Genomic DNA, 22,051 nt, shown 5'->3' on the forward strand with positions numbered 1-22,051 from the left:
TTTGCAGTGTAAGACCACTTTTTTATTTTGTGATAATCCGAACTACTCCCATAATTATGCAGTGATATTGAAGGAAAACATTTGTGTTTTAAAATCATAAAGGTCATTTCACTAATATAATGAAAAAAAATTATGCATTGTAAAATATTGATGTTGATGCATTTTCAGCATCAACGTTAGAGACTATGTCGACTAATCGCTTCAACCCTACTGGACAGTTGATGGTTCACAGACCTACAGTTTTGCTGTAGTGAATGTTGGGGCACAGAGTTCAGGTTATTGCAGTGTGATTATGTACGGGGAGGGAGGTCTAGAGGGGGAGTCCAGTATTATTGTTTGGGACTGTTTATGAGGACATGGCTTTGTGTCTGCATGTGGTTTTGGTGTAATAAGCTTGATATATATTACCTAGAGTGTACAATGTGTATTTTGAAACCAAAGCAATACAATGTGGTATTTCTACAGGAAACACATTTTTCAGTATTGGAGTCACCAAATGGAGAAGAGTCTGATTTCTTTGGAGGACTGGAGGCTAAAATTCAACAACTGGTGATTCATAATATTATAATTTAATTTAGTGATGGACCAAAACTGCTTGGTGAGCCGTAGGACAATGAAAGCGACACTGACAGTAAAGAGTATGAGTGACAATTTGAGGTTAGTTGGAGTTAGAGAATTTAAGTCCAAAGTGTAAAGACTATACTTTATTTTCTCTGCCCTGCAAAACCTTTTTTTTCCTTGTCTCTAAGACCCTTTTCCAGTGTGTGGTTACATGTTCAATTGGGAATATTTTAATATCAGACTGTACCCCAGTCATACTGGAGTTACCTATCATAGGACACCCAGATGGAGGTTCAGTTCCTCTCGGAATCACATGAAATAAAATTAAATCAAATCACTTTTATTGTCACATCACTAGAACGAGTGAACTAGTGAGTGAAAGTCTTGGGTTGTCAGTTCCTATCAGCAGTGAAGTACATTAAATATTTGCAAACTGTACATAAAACAACTGTACAACAGTATACACTCTACATATGCACAAAGGAAACACTATAATACACAATACAATTCAATGCAGTACAATACACCACAGAGCAGACAGACAAGACAGTAGGTATAACACAGTACAGTTTAGTGCACCAGAGACATTCAGCATCCTGGTGACCTGGTGGAAGAAACTGTTCCAGAGCCTGCTGGTCTGGTTCTTATGCTGTGGTACCGTCTGTCTGACAGTAGCAGGGTGAGCAGAGCGTGGCTGGGTGGCTGGGCACCATCTGGTGTAGGACGCCTGCAGGGGGCAGTAGCTACCCTCCAATGACCTGTTTGGTGCACTGCACCACCCTCTGCAGTGCTTTACAGTTGAGAGCAGTGCAGTTGCTGTACCAGGCGGTGATGCATCTGGTTAGGAGGCTCTCAGTAGTGCATCTGGGCCAGCAGCCTTGTGAGGGTTAACTTGCAGGAAAGACTTGCGGACTTCATACATGGAAACGGAGAGCATGGGGACACGATCAGCAGCTTGCAGTCTCTCTATTGGTGCATTTCTTCTTGTTAGTTTAGGCCGTGGGCCTCGGCACCACATAGTCCTGTATTGTTTTAATATTAAAGCCATTGGGGGCAGCAGTTTGGCAGGATGGGATTTTTAAGGGAGTTGCACATAAAGCTCTATCCATAAGCTAATGTTGTACGCCAATAATATTCTTTTGTTTGTCTCTGACCCTCATTACTAAATACAATTGACTGATTTTTCAGATTTTCTGGGTATAATGTTATAACATTAACATTAACAACGTTTTTCATTTTTTCAGACAGGCAGTTTTTTCTGGCCTATAAGCAGGGTTTACAGTATCTCACCATCCTGTTTCCTCACCATTTGGATAATATTATCAGGGTTTATTTTGAACCTCTGATGCAGAAAATGTCTGTTGATGTGAAACGTCTGTCCTCAGTATCTCTCTTAAAGCACCTTCCCCATAAATGTCTCTGGGGGAGGGTACAGTAGTGCCACTGCACGCTCTGCCACCCCTACCACCCATTGCAGGTCCTTCCTGTTCTCTTGCAGCTGGTGAACCAAACCGTGCAGTATTTGGTCAGGAGACTCTCTATTGTTTTCTCCGGCAAAAGGACACACAAAATCACATGTTAGTCTTGCTTTCAGTTTCAAAAGGGATCTCATCCAGCTCCAGAATAGTCCTTAGAGTGTCTCAACTTTTACTTCTCATTTTGATCTAAGGTGGAGAAATTAGAGAGCACTCGTTATGAACTCAAACTGTTCTCATCCCAGCCAAGTTTACATACCTGTATGAAGTTGGCACCCATGTGATCAGAATATAATAAAATGACTTCTGTATGTGCTGGTTTGTGCAGCAAAATTAAACATTTGTACTCGATAACTGCTAATTTCAATTACTGATTTAGCTCTTTCAAGTACTGCAACATGTACTGCTGCATGTACATTCTGTAGTGAAGTTTATCCTTTTCTAGTCTGTCTAGTTCCTCTTTAGCCTCAAATTCAAGGCCCTATTTGGCCGTAGTTGCTGAAGTGCCCCATGTGTCATGCTGCGTCAGAGGCAAAGGCAGCTCTGCAAGGTGGTGCCAGGGTTGGTACTGGTGTTTCATGTCACCAGAGACCAGGGTTCTCCCCTGGATTTATGTGTGTCCATCTTTTGGCTCCAGTATTGCTTATTAAAAAGACCGAGTTAAGTTTGGCAAGGTTTCCAGGATGACTGTATTAAAGGCCAAGCTGAAGTCCACAATCAGCATTCTTACACAGGTGTGTTCCTGTTCCAGGTATGTAAGGACTGTGTGGAGAGCTGTGATAACTGCATGATCTGTCAGTCTGTTTGCTCAGTATGCAAACTGGCATTGATCAAGGTCAGCAGGGATGGCAGACTAAATGTGAGAGAGGGTAAGTCTCTCAAAACATTTGGTGATGATGGGAGTTACAGTAACTGGGTGTTTGTCCTTGAGACAGTTGACAGTACCTTATATTGGTACTGGGATGATCGTGGCTGACTTAAGGCCAGTGGGGACTGCAGACTGTTGTAGTGAGAGGTTAAAGATGGTGGTAAATTCCTCTGCTAGCTGATCTGCTCAGGCCTTAAGGGCCTTTCCGGTGGCTCCATCTGGACCAGCTGCTTTTCCCACATTGACTCATTGTACAGGGTGGATGTGACCTAATGTTGATGAAGCTCTATGGGTTTGTCCTTTCCAGGTGGTGCACAACAGGGGCTCACTTCTCTGTTCCCTCAATCAAAACGAGAGAAGTAGTATATAGATGTCATGTGACTGTTTTCACAAATAGACAACTTCATTCAATATCACAATTCTGCGCCTCATGTGATGAGATCTTTTCATGTGTTATGAATGCCCCGTACATCCTGTAAGTCCTGTAAGATCACATACAAAATTTAGTGTTTGTATGTGATCCTCCCAAAAGTAATGAAACAATCTTTGTAGCTGTGCATCAGACTTGCGTCCTAAGAAAAGATTTGCATGTCTGTAATTTCAAGCTCACAAACTGGCAGCTTTATTTATGCTCACTCTGGTCTAACCCTCACATTTGACTGTCAAGGACCTGAGATTCCCTCTGAGGATGCATATGAGTAACAGTAAAGATCCCTCCCCCATTCATGCTGTAAATCTGTTTTATGGTGGTCTTTCACTTTAAGACTGATTATAAAACATCACAACACGACCACGGTGAGATGCATTGTGGGAAGTCACAGGAAGTAAGGTAAAGGCTGATACCTGCTCAGTGTGACACGTAGCGGTATCAGTGACAGTCCCGTCCTCTGACCCGTCTGATGGTTCTGCTGGGCCCAGATTCTCATGCTGGTCCACAGGCCCGAGTCATGGAGACAAATAAAACACATACAACTATTAAACAGCATAATTACACAGCTTTATTGTAAAAATCTACTTAAGTTCACTTTTCATCCAGAATTTAATTTACAATTTTTCAGGCTTTTTGACATTTATATGTAGCAGTAAGATATTAAAGTCCAGTGATTATATAAAAGTTTTAACAAGCAATAAATAGGTTACCTAAAAAGTTGCATAAGGAAAGCCGTTAAAGTTTCCTGTTTAAGTGGTAATATATAAATAATACATATTCAACAATACATAAAAACCTTCATCAACAATTTGAGGTTGGAACAAACACTTTTGTACATCCTTAGTGACCTTGTCTGTTTGTTCATTACCAGGCAGATGACTTAGCATCTTAGTGCCAAGGTCACATGAAAATCTCACACACATAGAGCAGAGCTGGGATTTAAACCCCACAGCGGAGGTGGGATTCAAACCCATGCAGTGCCTAGAAAATATAAAATCTACATTAAAAATAAACATTATATTAGTTTTAGGGCTGGAGCAATAACCAATTTATAAAAATTTGCTTGCAAACACCTTCCTTCTGGGCCTCAGACTGCCACACTTCTGAAGGCGCTATGGTATGTGTTTACATTGCCGGTCTGTTACAATGCAGGTGTGTCTATTAGGTTAAACTGGGAGTTTTAACCAGGAGGTTTTGGGTAACGGGTTACCATAAGGGTTATGGCTTACTTACTAACTTACCTTCTTATTCGTGTGTGTTACCAATAGTCCCAGCCCAGTTAAATTTAGCATTATACTCATACCAAAGTGGCAAAGTAGATTCAAGCATTATATCACATTTCATGTATATTTATATATGTGGCACAAGGAGTTATGAAGAACAAACATAGTTATTATTCAGCCTGTTTTCTCTGGTTCCTCCATCTTCTCAGCACTGCTGTCCCCAACAGGGCCAGAGGCAGCATTAATCAGGGGATGTTCAGATGGTCCCGGATCAGGCAGATCTTCATCTCTTTGTTGTTTCTGCAGTCTTTCGATCTAAACTGTGGCCCCCACAGTCACCACAATCCCCACGATCAGCCCAATCACCACTGAGTTTCCTCCTGAAGACGCCCCTGCAGAAAGTAGAGAGATCAGTAAGCGTCCAGATACATTTTCACACACTCGATCAGTCAGTGTAAAATTTCTCTGAAGCAGCCAGTAGAGCAGCATCACTGAGCCGACAGCCCAACTCAGAGCTGCTTTCCGTCTGACCGCTTTCTGCGGCTGTTACAGACCCCCCTCATTGGTACAACAGCAGGTCCCCTGGGGCTCAGATCCACACCCTTAAGCACCCTGCCCGCTGGGCCTTGAACAGCCAGTCTGACACAGTATTACTCATAAAGTGTTAAATGCAAATAGCACAGGAAGGCCAGGCTGTGAGGAGTGTGTATCTGCTGTGAGCTACGGGCAGTGGGGGGCGCTATATTGGCACCGTGACCCTCTGACAGCTTCACCCTCTGCTGCTGTGAGGACCTGCTCACTCTACACAGCACTGCACCCCACCCACCCCATCCCATTGAAGGGGGGTATTTGGGATGCTCTCATTCTGCAGACTGATGTAAGAATCATAGGAATCACACTGGGGCAGAAGCATGTTTATCACACAGGGTATAAACTCACCTGGATGATCTTCTCTCTCTCTGTATGGCCTGCAAACAGGATCTGATCCGGGAGGGAAAAGAGAAACTAATCAGAAGATCCTGTGTGAATTCTGACTCTTTATTTCTGTCATACAGCCATGATCTCTGAACACTAGCGATGTGTTTGTATGCTGCACTCACACATACATTAGGGAGCCTGTAACATCCCATCATATTCATATCACTTAATCAGCATTTGTGCTAAGCTGTTAGCACTGACACTCCACACTCAAACTACATGTCACAGTGACACTGAGTATGTTGTCATGGACACAGATAAAACACGGAGGTAAAGCTAGGCTGGGTGGGTGAGGGACCAAGGGTTTCGGGGGGTGGGGGGTAACAGCCTTGTTTACATTAAATAAACCTGCACAGACCTCCAGGGGGCGTCTCTGCATCCTCTCGCTTCCCATCTCCTGCCGACAGGGAGGAACAGAAGCAGCAGAGTCAGCGTGAGCCTGTTACTCAAAGCTGCAGCAGTGAGTGTGAGATGCAGGGTAGCAGCAGGGAGCTGGGGGCCGGGGGATAAAGGCGGCCTGCAGAGAGTCCCTACTGCTCTCAGCTTCTGGGTCACGGTTCTGTTCATGCAGGTCGGGGGGCAGACTGAGCTGTAGGAGGCTCTGCCCCACACAGACGGGTCTCGGGGGGTTTAAGGGGGAAGGAGAACCGGCAGAAGGGTCACTTACCTTTAATGTTAAGCCGAATGATTTGTCTGTCTTTATGGTTGATTCGACAGATATACACCCCATCATCCTCTTCTTTCACAGGATTAATGACCAAAGAGAAGTTGTTCTGTTGGATAGATCTAAGCTGAGTTCGGTTCACATAATGACCAGTTTCACACCAACTGCCATTTTTAAACCAGCAGGCAGGTTTGCCTCCAAGCAGCCACAGAACATCAACCTCCTTTGTGTCTGTATCTGCTGGTCCAACACAGGGCATCATGACAGTATCTCCGATATGAGCAGTAATACCTGATTAACAGACAGGACAAAGTAATGAAAAAAGGTGATTATATTAATTGCTTTACACATTTCCAGCTCTAAACTCTGATTGGTCCATTCACTGTACCACAAGACTTTGCAATAATCATGTACCACAGCTTATATAACATAACACAGCAGGTAGAGTAGAATTTGGTGATTAGTGATCATTGTTGACACACCACAGCACACAACAATGAAATGTGCCCTCTGCATTTGACCCATATGTGACATTGTGACATAGCAGGGGGCAGCTAATTCAGCACCCAGGGAGCAGTGCTTGGGGGCGGTAACTTTATCTATCAGTACCTCAGTGGTGCCTGGCTGGTTGGAGATTCCAACCAGTAATCTTTCAATTACAAGTACGCTTCTTTAACCGTTAGGCCACCAATCTGCCAGTAAGTAAACATGTAGACTAAGTTACGGTCTTTATAGCACAATGGAGACACAGACAGTGAGAGACCCGACCCCCCCCCTCTGACGGGATAATGTTACAGTAGACACCCCCATCAGACACTCACATCACTGTATAATTGACAAAGCAGGGAAGCACTGACATATACAGCTAATTACACACAGGATCAGTGTGGGGTGTTTACTCACCCTGTGAATCTGCGCCTGGAAGACAGTGACCAAAGCAGAGGAGCAGCAGAAGCCTGAACATCATCTTGCAGTTAGAGAAAATCGAGATGAATGAGGTCAGGATTCCCATGCATGAAGGATTCTGCTTTGCATTCTTGCCTCTCCCCACTGTCCTCTGACACAGATGTGATTTTCAGTTTCCACCTTTCAGCCCAAAGCTTGATATTAGAGCCTGAGACAGAGTTTCTGGTGTCGATGTGCCCCGCATGCAGTTTGATAAGCAAACTTACAGAAATATTCAATTTCCCCCACAGAAGGAGCCCATCTTTAATCTGGATGTAAAACCCCGATAATCAGAAGAGCAGAGTGGGGGGTTTCCGTGCCGTTTCTCTATTACTCACTTACTAAAAGTCTAAATGAATCTTAGTCACACTAAAGTCTTCACAAGAAACTGAGTCAGTAAAGCTGACTCAGTTATTGACCATTTGTGTCAATAACAATAAAGTAATTTGTTACACCGCAGGGAATATCTGTAAATTCCTCTGGACATGAAACTTCAGTCAGATCGGTTTATGCAGTATGTCTTTCCAGAATTTTATTGGTCGGGATGAGGATACCCTCCATTTATTGGCAGGAAAATTCAGACCTATAGCCAATCACATGGAATAATAGCTCTCATATTCTTCAATGCTCAAACTAAACTGTACAAAATGATGAAATATAACAACAACTGGATGCCATCATGTCTGCAATGACCGTGGCGACCTTGCGGATGTACACCACACAAAGAATGATGGCGGTGTTTTGTTCATGCAAACCTACACTCACCTAAAGGATTATTAGGAACACCTGTTCAATTTCTCATTAATGCAATTATCTAATCAACCAATCACATGGCAGTTGCTTCAATGCATTTAGGGGTGTGGTCCTGGTCAAGACAATCTCCTGAACTCCAAACTGAATGTCAGAATAGGAAAGAAAAGTGATTTAAGCAATTTTGAGCGTGGCATGATTGTTGGTGCCAGACGGGCCGGATGCCAATTGGGCATCGTTTAAATGCCACGGCCTACCTGAGCATTGTTTCTGACCATGTCCATCCCTTTATGACCACCATGTACCCATCCTCTGATGGCTACTTCCAGCAGGATAATGCACCATGTCACAAAGCTCGAATCATTTCAAATTGGTTTCTTGAACATGACAATGAGTTCACTGTACTAAAAATTAAGGCAGTTCTGAAGGTGAAAGGGGGTCAAACACCGTATTAGTATGGCCTAAAGTGTGCCAAGAAAACATCCCCCACACCATTACACCATGACCACCAGCCTGCACAGTGGTAACAAGGCATAATGGATCCATGTTCTCATTCTGTTTACGCCAAATTCTGACTCTACCATTTGAATGTCTCAACAGAAATCGAGACTCATCAGACCAGGCAACATTTTTCCAGTCTTCAACTGTCCAATTTTGGTGAGCTCGTGCAAATTGTAGCCTCTTTTTTCTATTTGTAGTGGAGATGAGTGGTACACGGTGGGGTCTGCTGCTGTTGTAGCCCATCCGCCTCAAGGTTGTGCGTGTTGTGGCTTCACAAATGCTTTGCTGCATACCTCGGTTGTAACGAGTGGTTATTTCAGTCAAAGTTGCTCTTCTATCAGCTTGAATCAGTCGGTCCATTCTCCTCTGACCTCTAGCATCAACAAGGCATTTTCGCCCACAGGACTGCCGCATACTGGATGTTTTTCCCTTTGCACACCATTCTTTGCAAACCCTAGAAATGGTTGTGCGTGAAAATCCCAGTAACTGAGCAGATTGTGAAATACTCAGACCGGCCCGTCTGGCACCAACAACCATGCCACGCTCAAAATTGCTTAAATCACCTTTCTTTCCCATTCTGACATTCAGTTTGGAGTTCAGGAGATTGTCTTTACCAGGACCACACCCCTAAATGCATTGAAGCAACTGCCATGTGATTGGTTGATTAGATAATTTCATTAATGAGAAATTGAGCAGGTGTTCCTAATAATCCTTTAGGTGAGTGTATACCTGCTACCTAAGAATTTGTTTGAGAAAATGTTTAGGCTAAATTCTGAGCTTATTCTATGCTGATGACGGTGCCAGTGTGTGTGTTTGCACGTCTTGGGCTTGTTGGGACCAGTGTTGTTATTGTAAGCGAAAACTGAAATGAAAACGGACACAAACAAAAAAAAAGTGCCGCACTGAAATAACCCAGCTGGCATGTGACTAAAATGTGGTTGAAGTAATGTCAGTTGTTGGAAAAACGCTGAAACAACATTTTATGCTAATAGTTTACAAAGGTTAGCAAAATACTTATAAATTAATGTTGAAAGGGGAACATTGAATGATTTGCATATGTGACTCAGGAGGTTAAGCCTCCGTGCCTGCAATAATAAGGTTGCTGGTTCAAGCCTGGTCTCTGCTCATCTGATTTTGCTAACTGCTGACAAGCTCTACTAACAAACTGGATTTAGGGCGCCCACTCCGATAAAATTTACTCACCAACACAGTGAAATATCATTGGCATGACATGCAAATGATTGATTGAAAACTGATCACCTAAATCTCACAATTGCTTCTTTTGTGTGTGTGAGCGGGCGGGCAGGTGTCGTGGTCATGAATTATGGGGGGGGAGGTACCACCCTGGCCAGCTGCCCATGTTGTCCACACCTAAATCCGCCAGTGACAACATGAGTTCTGCCATCAGGCAAGATAAATTCACTCATTTGCCAACGTTTCATGTTGTTTTATGGCAAGAACTGATACGTATACTCAAAGTGAACGAGCTGTAGGATCACACATGCACATATCACAGGGCCTAAATTCCAGGTGGCCTGAGACGAGGCCGAGCCTGGTACGAGAGGCACCAAAGGGGGGTTACACACATAAACACACACACACAGATATCAAGGGAGGCTAGCACTCCAACTTTTATTGCCCAAAGATTTAGGGACCTACAGACAAGCAGAGTGGACTTCACGGACAGGGGTCCCTCGACTTGGCACACAACCCCCTCCCCATACATTCTGCCTTACATTTCACTCACCCAACAGACAAACACCCTAAAGGAAATTTCATTTAAGTTTGGCTTTTGTATACCCTGTATATTGATTTACTCACAACTACTAGTCTCAATATACAGATAGGTTATGTTTGTATGTGTCCTTAGACAATCTCAGTGTTTTGTGTGCCACCCTTATAACCATGTTCACGGAGTATCACCTATTTCACCCCTTTGCACTTGAACACATATAAATTTAAATAAATAGATTGGTATAGCTACCATTGTATATATGTTCTCATGGTATACCAGAAGAATCTGGAAAGTGAATGTAACCAATGTGTCCTAACTAGAGTCTTCTTTGTTAAAACCCCCCCTTCTCTTCCAACATTCCTTTGTGGTCCTTATCTGATCTTGGTGGACGGTTACCAAGTTTCTTTGTTTCTACCATGCTATGTTAAAAGAACTGAATTAAGGTGTATTTTATCCATTCTGGAGAAGATGAATTGGCATAAGCCACACCAAACAAAATATGTTGTTTCCAGATGTGCAACTTATATTGTTATTACCACAAACTAACGGCCACGCCTATCTATGGATAAGATGTGCTGTTTGTAATATGAATATTTGATGTAATATCTGCACAAAGTGTAACGTCTGTTGAGGTGCAACCCAAAACACCTGTATCCCATACTGATGTGAATGAGTCACATAGATAAAATAATTAATTGTTTAATCAATTAATGCAGATGAAGCTGGTATGGCATATTTGGTGTCAAACTGATGGAAAATCACTCCTGATTCTAAATCTGGTCAGTGATTACCATAAAAGTGGATGTATCAAAAGTAGGGATGTAAGCAATAAATCGATTATCAATTAATTGTCGATAAGAAATTACTCGATTAAAATTAATTAATTGCAATTAATTGTATTTTGAACCCATAATTCCTTGCCAGTCCTCGTGGGGCGCACTTGACGCCAGACGTACTTGACGCACACGCGGGAACACAAGCAAACAACAGATAAAACAACAGATAAAAGAGACACGGTACACAGAGGATGAAGAGGGCAAAACGGAGTGCAGTATGGAGCCACTTCAAATTGGTCAATGACGACAACGACGCCAAATGCACAATATGTGGAAGTATTTTGAAGTAAATAGAAAAATTGCCGCTTAGCAATTAATCGATCATCGATCGATAAGATGAAACAACTATTGATTAATGAATTACTCGATAATTTGCATCCCTAATCAAAAGTTATAACAGCTTAATGAAAATCATCAGTAAAGGGGAAATCAGTCGGGCCATAAATCCCAAAAGGACTGATACAGACCCCCTTCCGAAAGCCCGCCAAATGGATGGCCAGCCATTGGGCCAGGATTCGAATTCCTGGTCATCCCTATTCATGAACCTTAGACCATAAAAACCTGGACCTCAGAACAAAGCAGAGCAGAGAACACCCAGCAGCCGTACAGAAAAGACCATCATCCCGGGAGACGAGAAGCCCACCAGAAACCCTCCGGTGAAGGCCCAGCTGAACAGAGAACAGCACCCAAGACAAAGCTTCACCAGGAGAGAGAATCCAAAGGGGCTCCACTCAACTGCTTCAAACGCCGCGCCTTCCTGAGTGCCATCGGCTCAGCAGCTCTGCCATCAACTGCCAAGACCCCCCCCCCCCACTCTTCAACCAAGTAAACCAACTTCCTTTCATTCTAACAACTTAAGCTGTTCTGTTAACCTGCTATAAGACTTTAGGGTCGTGTTTCCACAAACTGTGCTTGCTTTGCAGAACAGTATTTCCCATTTAAGGTTACTCATTTAAATCCGGTCATTGCATTTTCATAATTACATTGTTTGTTTTATTCCGTTATTTCGTGTTTGTTGTTGTGTTAGGTGTAATGTCTGTCTTATGTTAGTTGTAGTGTTAGCTAGGAATAAATGCATGTCTTTTACACAACTTTAGCCTCCGTCATTGAGTGTCTCATAATAAGTTCCTGCCTTTGTGCGATCTTGCTACACGCTCTGAACCTCAAACTCGCCTGAAACATCGCGAGACTCTCTCTCATCGGCTGTGAGGGGGGCTTCGCTACCCATTGTTTACATTACCTGGTGACGCAGCTCGGTGGATGAGCCTTCTAACCCAGGTTACTAAGTGATACTGGTAATTAGTGAATCCCATTTAAGTCTCACATTAACAGACTCACGGGGATACCGCAATCGAGTTTGGAGCAGCCGACCATTCGGCATAACAATTGATTAATAATCGGCATTAAATAATAATTAATTAAACTTTAATTAATTCAAACATATTGGTGGAGAATATTAAAATTTATTTGAGCTATTAATTCCTACATTAATGGTGGAAGAACGCGGGCACAAGGTTCAAACTTTTTGTGAGCACACAATTTAAACTTTTTATGACCGAACGTGCAGTTGAATAACCGCTACTGTGAACAGGTTGCAAAGTTGAGGATTAATTGCACTCACGGCAGTCCGAAGGCATTTAAACGGGATTATACGGGCTTATTATTTTTATTTCTATTATTAGTAGTTATTTACTTTTGTTTTATTTTCGGTTATTTTATTTTAGGTTTCATTCGTTTTAAACTGCAGTAAACTTAAACCCTATATCTGACGAGATTCTCAGGTATAGCGCGTTGTTTCCAGGATAGATTCGGACGAGTTTCTCGGTTTCTATATATATCCTGGCAGAGATCTCTCTCTCTATTAGCGAACAGGAATTCTTGTTACGAGAATCTAACCTGAATTGTGTTGCGTTTGTACTCCCTGAGATAAGACCGATAGCTTAGCTACCTATCAGGATCTTTCTCGTATGTGTGTGCCTGCTTTAGACAAAGCAAGTTTAACACCACTTTGCGCTGTGAGCCAAGTGTGTGTGTTATTTATAATTTGGGAGTCTCCAGTGCTTGAGACCCGCTGTGGATAAGCACCATTTGCGACGAGATATAGTGCACTCGCTATTTAGATCCGTCGCCGTAACGCGAGCGCTGTCTCGCTTCAGCAATTGTTTTAAGGGGTTTTAAACTGCGCAAGAACACAGAAGTTAGCCGCAAGCGGCGTGTGCATACTTTAAAAGTGTATGTCACTCATCTAGCGTCGGCAATCGCCTAGCAACCATCTTGGTTACGAGTGCAGTCAGCGAACGCCACTCTAACCACTTAAAGGTCAGAGCCCTGCAGGCCTGCCTGACGCCATTTGTTTTTTTCTCCTGGGTCACCAGTGACCCCACCCCTTAGGCTCACGTACCTGGGACCCCCCCCCCCCCCAAAGGGAGCAACGTCCCATTGAGCCTCTAGTGGTCAGGCATAGAACTACCACTCCATTTCAAAAGTGCGCCTCTAGTGGTCAGGCATAGAGCTACCACTCCATTTCGAAATTGCACCTCTAGTGGTCAGGCATAGAACTACCACTCCATTTCGAAATTGCGCCTCTAGTGGTCAGCCATAGTAGTATAACAACATCTGAGTTGGGTCTCTAGTGGTCAACACCGGTAATACCAACACACATAATTGGACACACAGGTTCTTGCCTGAAAGCAGGAATCAACTTCACAGACCAAATCGATTAGATCACAACACACTAACATCTAATTAGGTTATTGCTGCATAACTAATTGATGTTTACAATTAAACAATAAGAAACAATTAATTTGGTTTGATTTCTGTTTTACCTTCTTGATTTATTTTAGGTTTTATTTCATTTCATGCTTTCATTCACTCCCTCTCCCCCACCAAGGAGACTTGCATAGAAGTTCCACCATTATTAATAACAGTAAACCAGTTACATACACAATCACATCAGGGAGGCATTGAGGTTTTGGACGTGATCGGTTGAGCTTTTCCTGTGCTGAGTGCTTACCATTCGCTCTCTGTTGGTTGAGCTTACCTGTAGCTCTGCTGTCACTGCTTACGATCGTACAGTTTGTCAGAACCGAAGGGAAGTTCTCAGCAATTGGACGCCCAAAAGCGCGCCAGCTGGGCTGCACCCGCTGACTCATTAAGGGCAAGGTTGGCAGGCTTGTAAATGCAAACTTGAGAGAGTAGAGTCGGGGGCGGGACTGGGGTGGGAATGAAGTCATTTTATTGGTCGATGCCTCACCAATGAACAACGCCAGCCACAATCAGCTATTTTCTTAAAACGCTTGGAAAATATTTTTATGAAATATCATTAGTTTTACTGGTTTTTATATATCAGTAAAAGCGCAGCAATGTCGTTTAATTGGTTGGAGCCAGCCAATGAAGTGGGACGTTTTGTGCGCGATGACGTCACTACACAGAGCAGCTCGCGCCGTTTTGGTGGTGGTGGCGGTTGTCGATAGATCGCGATGGCTGCATCGAACAATCCGAGGGTAAGTTTTTTTTTTTTTTATATATTTTTCCTATACATTCAGTATTGTTAGTCAGAGACTGTTATATATAACTGCAAAGTTAAAATATATAAGTGCCTTCTCATGTATTTTTAGTTAATTAAATTGTTAAATAAATGTACATAGTACAATAATTGCCTAAATCAGTGGTTCCCAAACTTTTTCCAGCCACGTACCCCTTGAGACATGTCAGCCTCAGCCGCATACCCCCTGCTACCAACGACTCTTAATTAGTGTCTATAAATAGATTGCAATACCGCATGCATAAAAATAAATACTGAACAGTCGATTATTTCTCACCACCAAATGAATTTATTAATATATTTTAGTAATAGATTGTTGCTATCCGGTGGGAGAATTTCACAGTAGGGATGGGCACGGAAAAGGTTTTTGGTTCCCATCCCATTCGCGTTGGAGGGTTTCCGTTCCCATCCAATTTAACCGCCAAATTTTCAAAACCCATTCCCATCCCGGGGGTGCGTTTCTCGAAACCATCATTGCTACCTACGTTAGCAACTTGCGTGGTTCAAACTATGTAAGTACAGTACGACGCAGGTGTTTCTCGAAACCATAGTTCAAACTACATAGGTAACGATACTGCGGACTTACGTCGTACGATGCATCGTTAAACGACGCAGGTGTTTCTCGCGAGCTGTAGTTAGAAGCGTAGTTATATGTAAATTCGTCAGCGATGGTGGAAAATGCAGTTTAATAAGGGTATAGTCACCGTGTAAGTAAGAAATTTAATAATCTTTACAGTTTTTCTCCATTGGTTTGGCTCATTTCTTGAAACCGAGATGACATTCTCAAAACCATAAGGTCATTTGGCCAAACAGTCTTACAGTTCTGCTCAACATTATAGCTCACTAGCAAAATCAAATATCTTTCCCCAAACTCTTCATCCATGCTTCAAAAGCAGATTCCTTTCCCATATAAAAGGTCAGTACAGTCAAAATAGCACAGATCCTTCTCAATTGCCTTGGCACATGTGCATTCATTTAGTGCTTTTGTCAAAATAACCTGGATGGTTTAGCACAACACCATGGATCCCCTGCAAAAGCTCATATCTCTCCCAAAACAGTTTATCCATGTGTCAAAACTAAATATCCTTCTCATATAAATAGTCAATGCCCCCAAAATGCATTATACCTTTGGCATTGTTTAAGCACTGCAAGTCAAAATGCTTAGACGTTTTGTCACTGAGGCACAGGTCTAGCAACAGAATACAACTATGAATAAAACTAAAAGATTTTACAGTAAAAGCAGCCTCCAATAAACCACTCATACTCAAGGAAACTGTAAACATTTTTATTCGTACAAAGAAATGTTAACATTAGAGAACATACTGTGAAAAGAAAACGTATACAGGATTCTGTAAATGTGAACAGTTATAAACACAAACAAAAAACAAAAAAAACTCTAGCCTACCATACTGTAAATAAAGTTTCAGAACTATAGTACAGTAATATTTTCAGTGGTCGCCATTGTCACCCTCTCTTTCCTGGCCACCATCCTCATCCTCCTAGCCATCGAAGCGCTGCTCTCTGTTAGGCCATAAATTCTCATCCACATCGCAACGGATATTTTCTCTTGCGATGCAGCGAGGGAAGAAACGGCGTGAATGCCAACTGCTCCTTCGTTAGTTCTAATTTCACCTGATTGATTGTCAATTACTGTCATAAATTTATCAAATGTTCCAAGAAATTCTTTCATGGTATTATATCCTTGACTAATTTTGACAGTTGAACAGACAATTGTGCATATGATGACTTACACAATGAAACCATGCTAATATGTTTTGGAGAGAGTAACCATTTCACTGAAAAATCAACTAATCAGTTTAGATCAGCAAGATCTATTTATTTGGAAAATGTGCTAAATGTGGGCTCATTGTGCTAACTGTAGCTACTTGTACATAATCATTTGAAAAAAAGCACAGAGTCACTTGAGACATGTACTAAAGCATTTGCAATTTGATAAAACCAATGAGAAATGACATTCTGTTGTGAACAATTGCAAGGTGGTTTGGAGATTTGTCCATGTTATTTTGAGAATGTCATCTCGGTTTCAAGAAATGAGCCAAACCAATGGAGAAAAACTGTAATACCTAATAAGAAATAATTTAGCTCTACGATCACATATAATGTGAAGGTGTCTGAAAATGTAGTTTGAAACGTAATTGTTGTGTGGGTCTCTGGTCATAAGTACGGTAACTGTCTGTAGTGAGCAATAGGGACAAATCTCAGACTGTAAAGTATTAATTAGCACAGGGGTGGCTAATTTTATCCAGAAAGAGCATGCAGCTTTTCACTGCAACTCCGTGCTTAGAGCAAAACGTAGAGGACCGATCGACTGAAGAGGTCGCACAACTGGGTTTGAGCAACTGATCCAACGGTTATCCCAAAAAAAACATGCCAACACACCGGCCCTTTCCATAATGGAACAGTAGAATGACACTACAGCGGTCAGATACGAATCCATGCCTTTGTACTCGGGAAATGTCGTCTGTAATGTTAGGTTATTACACACACCTGTGTATTCCAGTCAGCCAGTATAACAATATTCTGTAAGCGACAACGTCGGAATAAAAGTTATTCTGTTTATCACTCCAAGGAGCGTCGCATTATTTTTCCGCGATTGCTAATTTTCATTTTATTGGCGTTGTGTGACTGACAGAAATTGATGTCACAAATAAATATATATGTGTGTGTGTGTGTGATTATTATATATTTTACACAGTTCGCGAGTGTTTGTACGCGACCGGCTGTGAAAGTGCGTTGTTATTTGTTGCGCATGACTTGCCGTGAGTCTGACCAATCAGCGCTGGAACCACTGTAGTTCCAACTACATAAGTCCTAACTAACTAACGTGGTTCGAACAACTGTGGTACGACGGTTTCGAGAAACAGTCGTTGGTCGGATGTTGGTTAGTTTGAACTACCATAGTACAATGCATCGTTAATGCTAACTTCCGTCGTTGTTCGAGAAACTCACCCCCGTTCAGTCCCGTACCGTCCCATTCCCGTCAAATTTCAAAAAATCTTCTACCGCTCCCGTGTTTTTCATATATTTCCGTTAGCGCTTGTTTTCCGCGACCAGAGTGGCAGATATTTTTGACTAGGGTCCTGGGAAAGTTGCACCAGCATCATACTGGTGCATGCCATGGCAGAATTTCAGAATAGAAAAATACGCAGGACTTTATTTAATGTGCGGTTAGACGCTGTTAGAGACAGTTAAGTTATCTGTGACAAAGCTCTCCAGTGAGTGTCATGCCCCGATCGTCCGCTCCTTCCGTGTGCCAAGCCCCCTCGTTAACCCTGTGTGGATTCCCCGTGTTTACTGTACCAGCTGTTCCTGATTGTTGTCAAACTTGTCATTAGTCCATTGTATTTAGTCCGCGTTTCCGTTTGTTTCTCCAGTCCTGTCATTGTATTGTAATTCTGCTTTACTGCTACCCAAATAGCATGGATAGTCGGGCCGATTCTGGCTGAGTGTCGGCACTGTCGGCTTATTGTCGATGCGGTAGGAGATGACGGTAGAGACACAGTGCCGAGCCCGGCAGCCGATTCTGGCTCACACACGGCTTTGTTCATGTGGTCCAGCAGTAGGGTGACCACCTAATCCATGTCAGGAGGGACACTATGAGCTACAACAGGATTTGTAAACTACCATTTCATACATTTCAATTAAAAGGACCAGGATTTCACTTAAGCACTGGGTTCTTGCCGTATGCTGATTGGTCAGTCTCCTATAATCATGCATATATGTCAGTAATGTTAATGCGAAACAGCTGGATGAGTCTTTCAATCTAGGAACTAACCAAACATTTTAGCAGAGCACAGAATCCTTTCAGCTTTAAAGTAGTTCGTAAAAGCTGAAGTAGCTCATAGTGTCCCTCCTGACATGGATTAGGTGGTCACCCTATCCAGCAGTGGCTGAGCACAGTTCCGCCGATCCTTTTTTTATTTCATGGCAGTATGATATGATGCCGGGACAGTGCCGAGCCCGGCAGCCGATTCTGGCTGACCCACAACTCTGTTCATGTGGGCCGGCGTCGGCTCAACGAATCTAGTTTTGCTACATTTGCTCTTTTCTGAACAGTTGACAATCAGTTTTATATATGCCTCGGCATCTGCCTAGGTGAAATATGTATCAGACTTCCCATTCTTTATAGGTTCTTTTAAATCCAGCGCCTTTGTGCTTCCCGTTAATACCATTGCGATTTTTTTCTTGGCCTAACTCCCCTGAATATTTTTTACACAGGGGAAAAAGAATGACAGTTCTTGACTCACAGGTGGATGGTTTTCTCTAATTTAATTGTACTGTTTAGCGCTGTAAAAATATTACAATAACTATTTTCTCCACATTTTACACATTGTCAAATTGTCTTCATATAGCCTATGCTTCATTTTCTTTTCTTTGAGGAACATATAAACTAAATATTCATATATTTAAATATATATTCAAACTGCAATGTAAAAACACTGGGGCGAAGTACTAATAAAAGGTAAACAATAAATGGGCAGAAACATTAAAAAATTATATATAGATTTAAATATATCTGTTGCCGGTTTGCTGTTTTAGCGCCGTTTTCCCGGTGCGCTTACCCTTGAATCAAATGGAGCAGGGACTTTGGTCATAAGCTGAATTTTCCAGTGTTCTGATTGGCTGTAAAGTCCGCCAAGACGTCATGAAACAATGGGTTTGCGCTCATTTTGTAGTAGTCGCATGACGGGAGCGGTAAGTATTTTATTTCAAAATGTTAATATGAGTTTATCATACGATATAACTTTAATAATTGCTGTGGCCCACGTACCTGAGGCGAGTATAATTACAACGACTGGCGAGTACAAAAAAATGTGGGGAAAAATGCATGTCCCATTACAACTAACTGTGATTTATCTGGGCTAATACATTGCTGAAGCGCCACCCTGTATATATTTACAGCTCCAACAGTATGAAAAAAATCACGATATGATAACCGTATATCCAAACATCAGATTTCGATGTATCACGGATTTGTCACCGTAATAGTATGAGAAACGTAATATGTAATATTATAAGGACTAGTTTGGGAACCCTGTTGTCAAGATAAAAGTATTCTACCGGCCGAGAAACATTAGAAAAGCTTAGGGTATTGTTTCTGTTGTGGTAACTTTTCGCCACCAACCCAGCAAACAAGGGACATCCAGAGGACGTCCTTAGGTCGTCCGCAATACGTCCCTTTTTTGGGGGGACGTATTGCAGAGGACATCCTGAGGACATCCTGAGGACGACCGTGTTACTATGAACAATAAAGACGACCGTGTTACTATGAACAATTAAAGAAATCATTCAAAAGCAAGTTGTTGTGACAGCGTCCAGAATAGCATTTTAAATAAATAATTTTATCTGAAGTAAAAGTATCTTTTATTAATGTTCCATCAGGATGTCCAAAACTCGTCCTTTGAGGACGTCCTAAGGATGACCCAAGGAAGTCCGTGTTACTATGAAAAATATAGTAACAAAAAGTGGTCGCACGGTTTTATGTAACGGTTTATTAACTTGATTTATTCTTTTTTTTGTGGTCTAGCTCTCTAACAATTATAGAACTATAGGAGTGAAGCCTGTTCTTCTGTGCCACTATGAAAAATAAAGAAATCTTTCAGAAACAATTTATTATGACAGCCCGCAGGAACAGTATTTATAAATATATAAAAACTGACTGGATATGCATGGCTGTCGAGTGAATTGCATGCTACATGCTAGTGAATTGCAGTCAGATTCAAACTTAGGCCAGTTGCGTTTTTGTACTTGATGCCATGGAGACGCTTTTTGCGGCTCGCGCTCCCTCGCTCACCCTCACGCGCAGTTCAAAGCACTGTCACGGGTAAGACGCGACACTCTTCTTTGTGCATAAAACTTTAATAAAATCCTCTAAGTATCATATTAATGTGTATAAAGTGATAAAATACGATGGGTTGAAACACATTTAGGCGTAATCCTACATTATTTTTTAGTGTCATTGGTATTAAACCGATTAAATCAACATTTAAAATTCCTGTCAGAACGAGCTAACGGTATCACTATGAATAGGAAGAGTTGAGGAGATATCTATCGCCTGTGCTGACAGTTTTAATTAGCAGTAATGAAGTAATCAATGGATTGGGATCAAACTGTCATGCCCCGCTCCGTCCGATCCTAATGTGTGCCACGCCCCCTCATTAACCTCATGTGGAATCCCAGTGTTTTACAGCTGTTTCGGATTGTTGTCATTAGTTCAGTGTATTTAGTCCGCGTTCCAGTTTGTATCCCCAGTCCGGTCATTGACGTTATGTGACGTTGTTTTGTTGTGTGCTCTGTGTTTTGGAATTAAACTCCGTATTTCCCGATCCCTGGCTTCTGTTCGCCTGCTTCCCCGCGCCGTGCTACACACGCCGTAACACAAACATTCCATAACTGCTTTTGTTACAGGGCACAGGTTCTGAAGTAAGGAAGCAATATCCGGCCATCGATACTGATGACTCAGAATGAAATGTTCACAAGAAGACCTTTAAAATGTGTTGTCTTAATATTTATGTTGTATTTTTCTTAATGCCATTTGTTAAATTAGAAACTTAAAGAAAATTTCTAATGTTCTTACAATAAAAATATATATTTCAACGAATTTTTAAATTTTTTTTCAAAGAAGGTCAAAGCTGAAGGATATCCTGTGGCTGTCCTCTGGACATCCTAATGGAACATTAATAAACAGAGAAATACTTAAGACAAAATTATATCTATTTAAATGCTATTCCAGCAAGCTGTCATAATGAATTGTTTTTGAAGGATTTCATTACTTTTCATGAAAGAATGAATGAAAGTTACATTATATAGAACTATAGACACCCAAAGTGCTTTATAGATGCAATAGGGAGCCACTTCAGCCACCTCCACTGTGTAGCACCCACCTGGATGATGTGACATCAGCCATTCTGCACCAGTACGCTCACCACACAGTAGCTAAGGTCGTGAAGGAGCAGGAGAGAATTTACCAGTTAGATAAAAGGGATGATTAGGAGGCCAGATTTGATAAGCCACCTTAGGTAAGATTTGATAAGGCAACAGTGGGCAATTTTAGCCAGAACATCAGGGTACCAACCCTACAGGGATCTTTTATAACCTGGGACAGTCAGGACCTCGGTTTTATGTCTATCTGAAGGACGGCAACACTTTACGGTACAGTGTCCCCATCACTGCACTGAGACATTGGGATCCACACAGACCACAGTATGGGGTAACCTGTTGGCCACAGCAGCACGTCAGTAACATGGTCATCCTAAGAATGTACCCAATAAAGGACATTGAGCTGGCCCTCCAAAGGACATCCTCAGGCTGTCCCTTGTTTATGTCCCTAGTATTACTGGTAAAATGTCAAATATTAATTATTTAGAAAAAGGGATTTACGTGGGCTTAATGCCCATAATATGTTCACACAATATGTCCTTAAAATGTTCCCGGAAAGTCCATAATATGTTCTCGGAATGTCCATAACTGGTCCTGAAAATGTCCTTAAAAGGTCCATAACTGGTCCTCTAGACGTCCTT

General features: G+C 42.0%; 1 protein-coding gene across 7 annotated transcripts; it reads right to left on the reverse strand.

The window, feature by feature from the left end:
• Window positions 1-885: 885 nt before the first annotated feature.
• Window positions 886-7,303, reverse strand: LOC140588888 (junctional adhesion molecule-like). Of its 7 annotated transcripts, XM_072711498.1 has the most exons (7): window positions 7,103-7,303; window positions 6,203-6,490; window positions 5,894-5,932; window positions 5,497-5,538; window positions 3,748-4,949; window positions 2,982-3,386; window positions 886-2,225 (listed from the first exon to the last, which is right to left on the reverse strand). In XM_072711498.1, exons 1-5 carry the CDS (start codon window positions 7,209-7,211, stop codon window positions 4,873-4,875), a joined length of 555 nt encoding a protein of 184 aa, XP_072567599.1. In that variant the 5' UTR covers window positions 7,212-7,303; the 3' UTR covers window positions 886-2,225; window positions 2,982-3,386; window positions 3,748-4,872. The 7 variants fall into 7 exon arrangements, with proteins under 7 accessions (XP_072567599.1, XP_072567602.1, XP_072567601.1 ...); XM_072711501.1 differs by lacking the exon at window positions 2,982-3,386 and having other exon boundaries at window positions 886-1,473; XM_072711500.1 differs by lacking the exon at window positions 2,982-3,386 and having other exon boundaries at window positions 886-2,109.
• Window positions 7,304-22,051: the final 14,748 nt, after the last annotated feature.

This window comes from Paramormyrops kingsleyae, chromosome 4 (assembly GCF_048594095.1).
Source record: "Paramormyrops kingsleyae isolate MSU_618 chromosome 4, PKINGS_0.4, whole genome shotgun sequence".
Taxonomy (NCBI): Eukaryota; Metazoa; Chordata; class Actinopteri; order Osteoglossiformes; family Mormyridae; genus Paramormyrops; species Paramormyrops kingsleyae.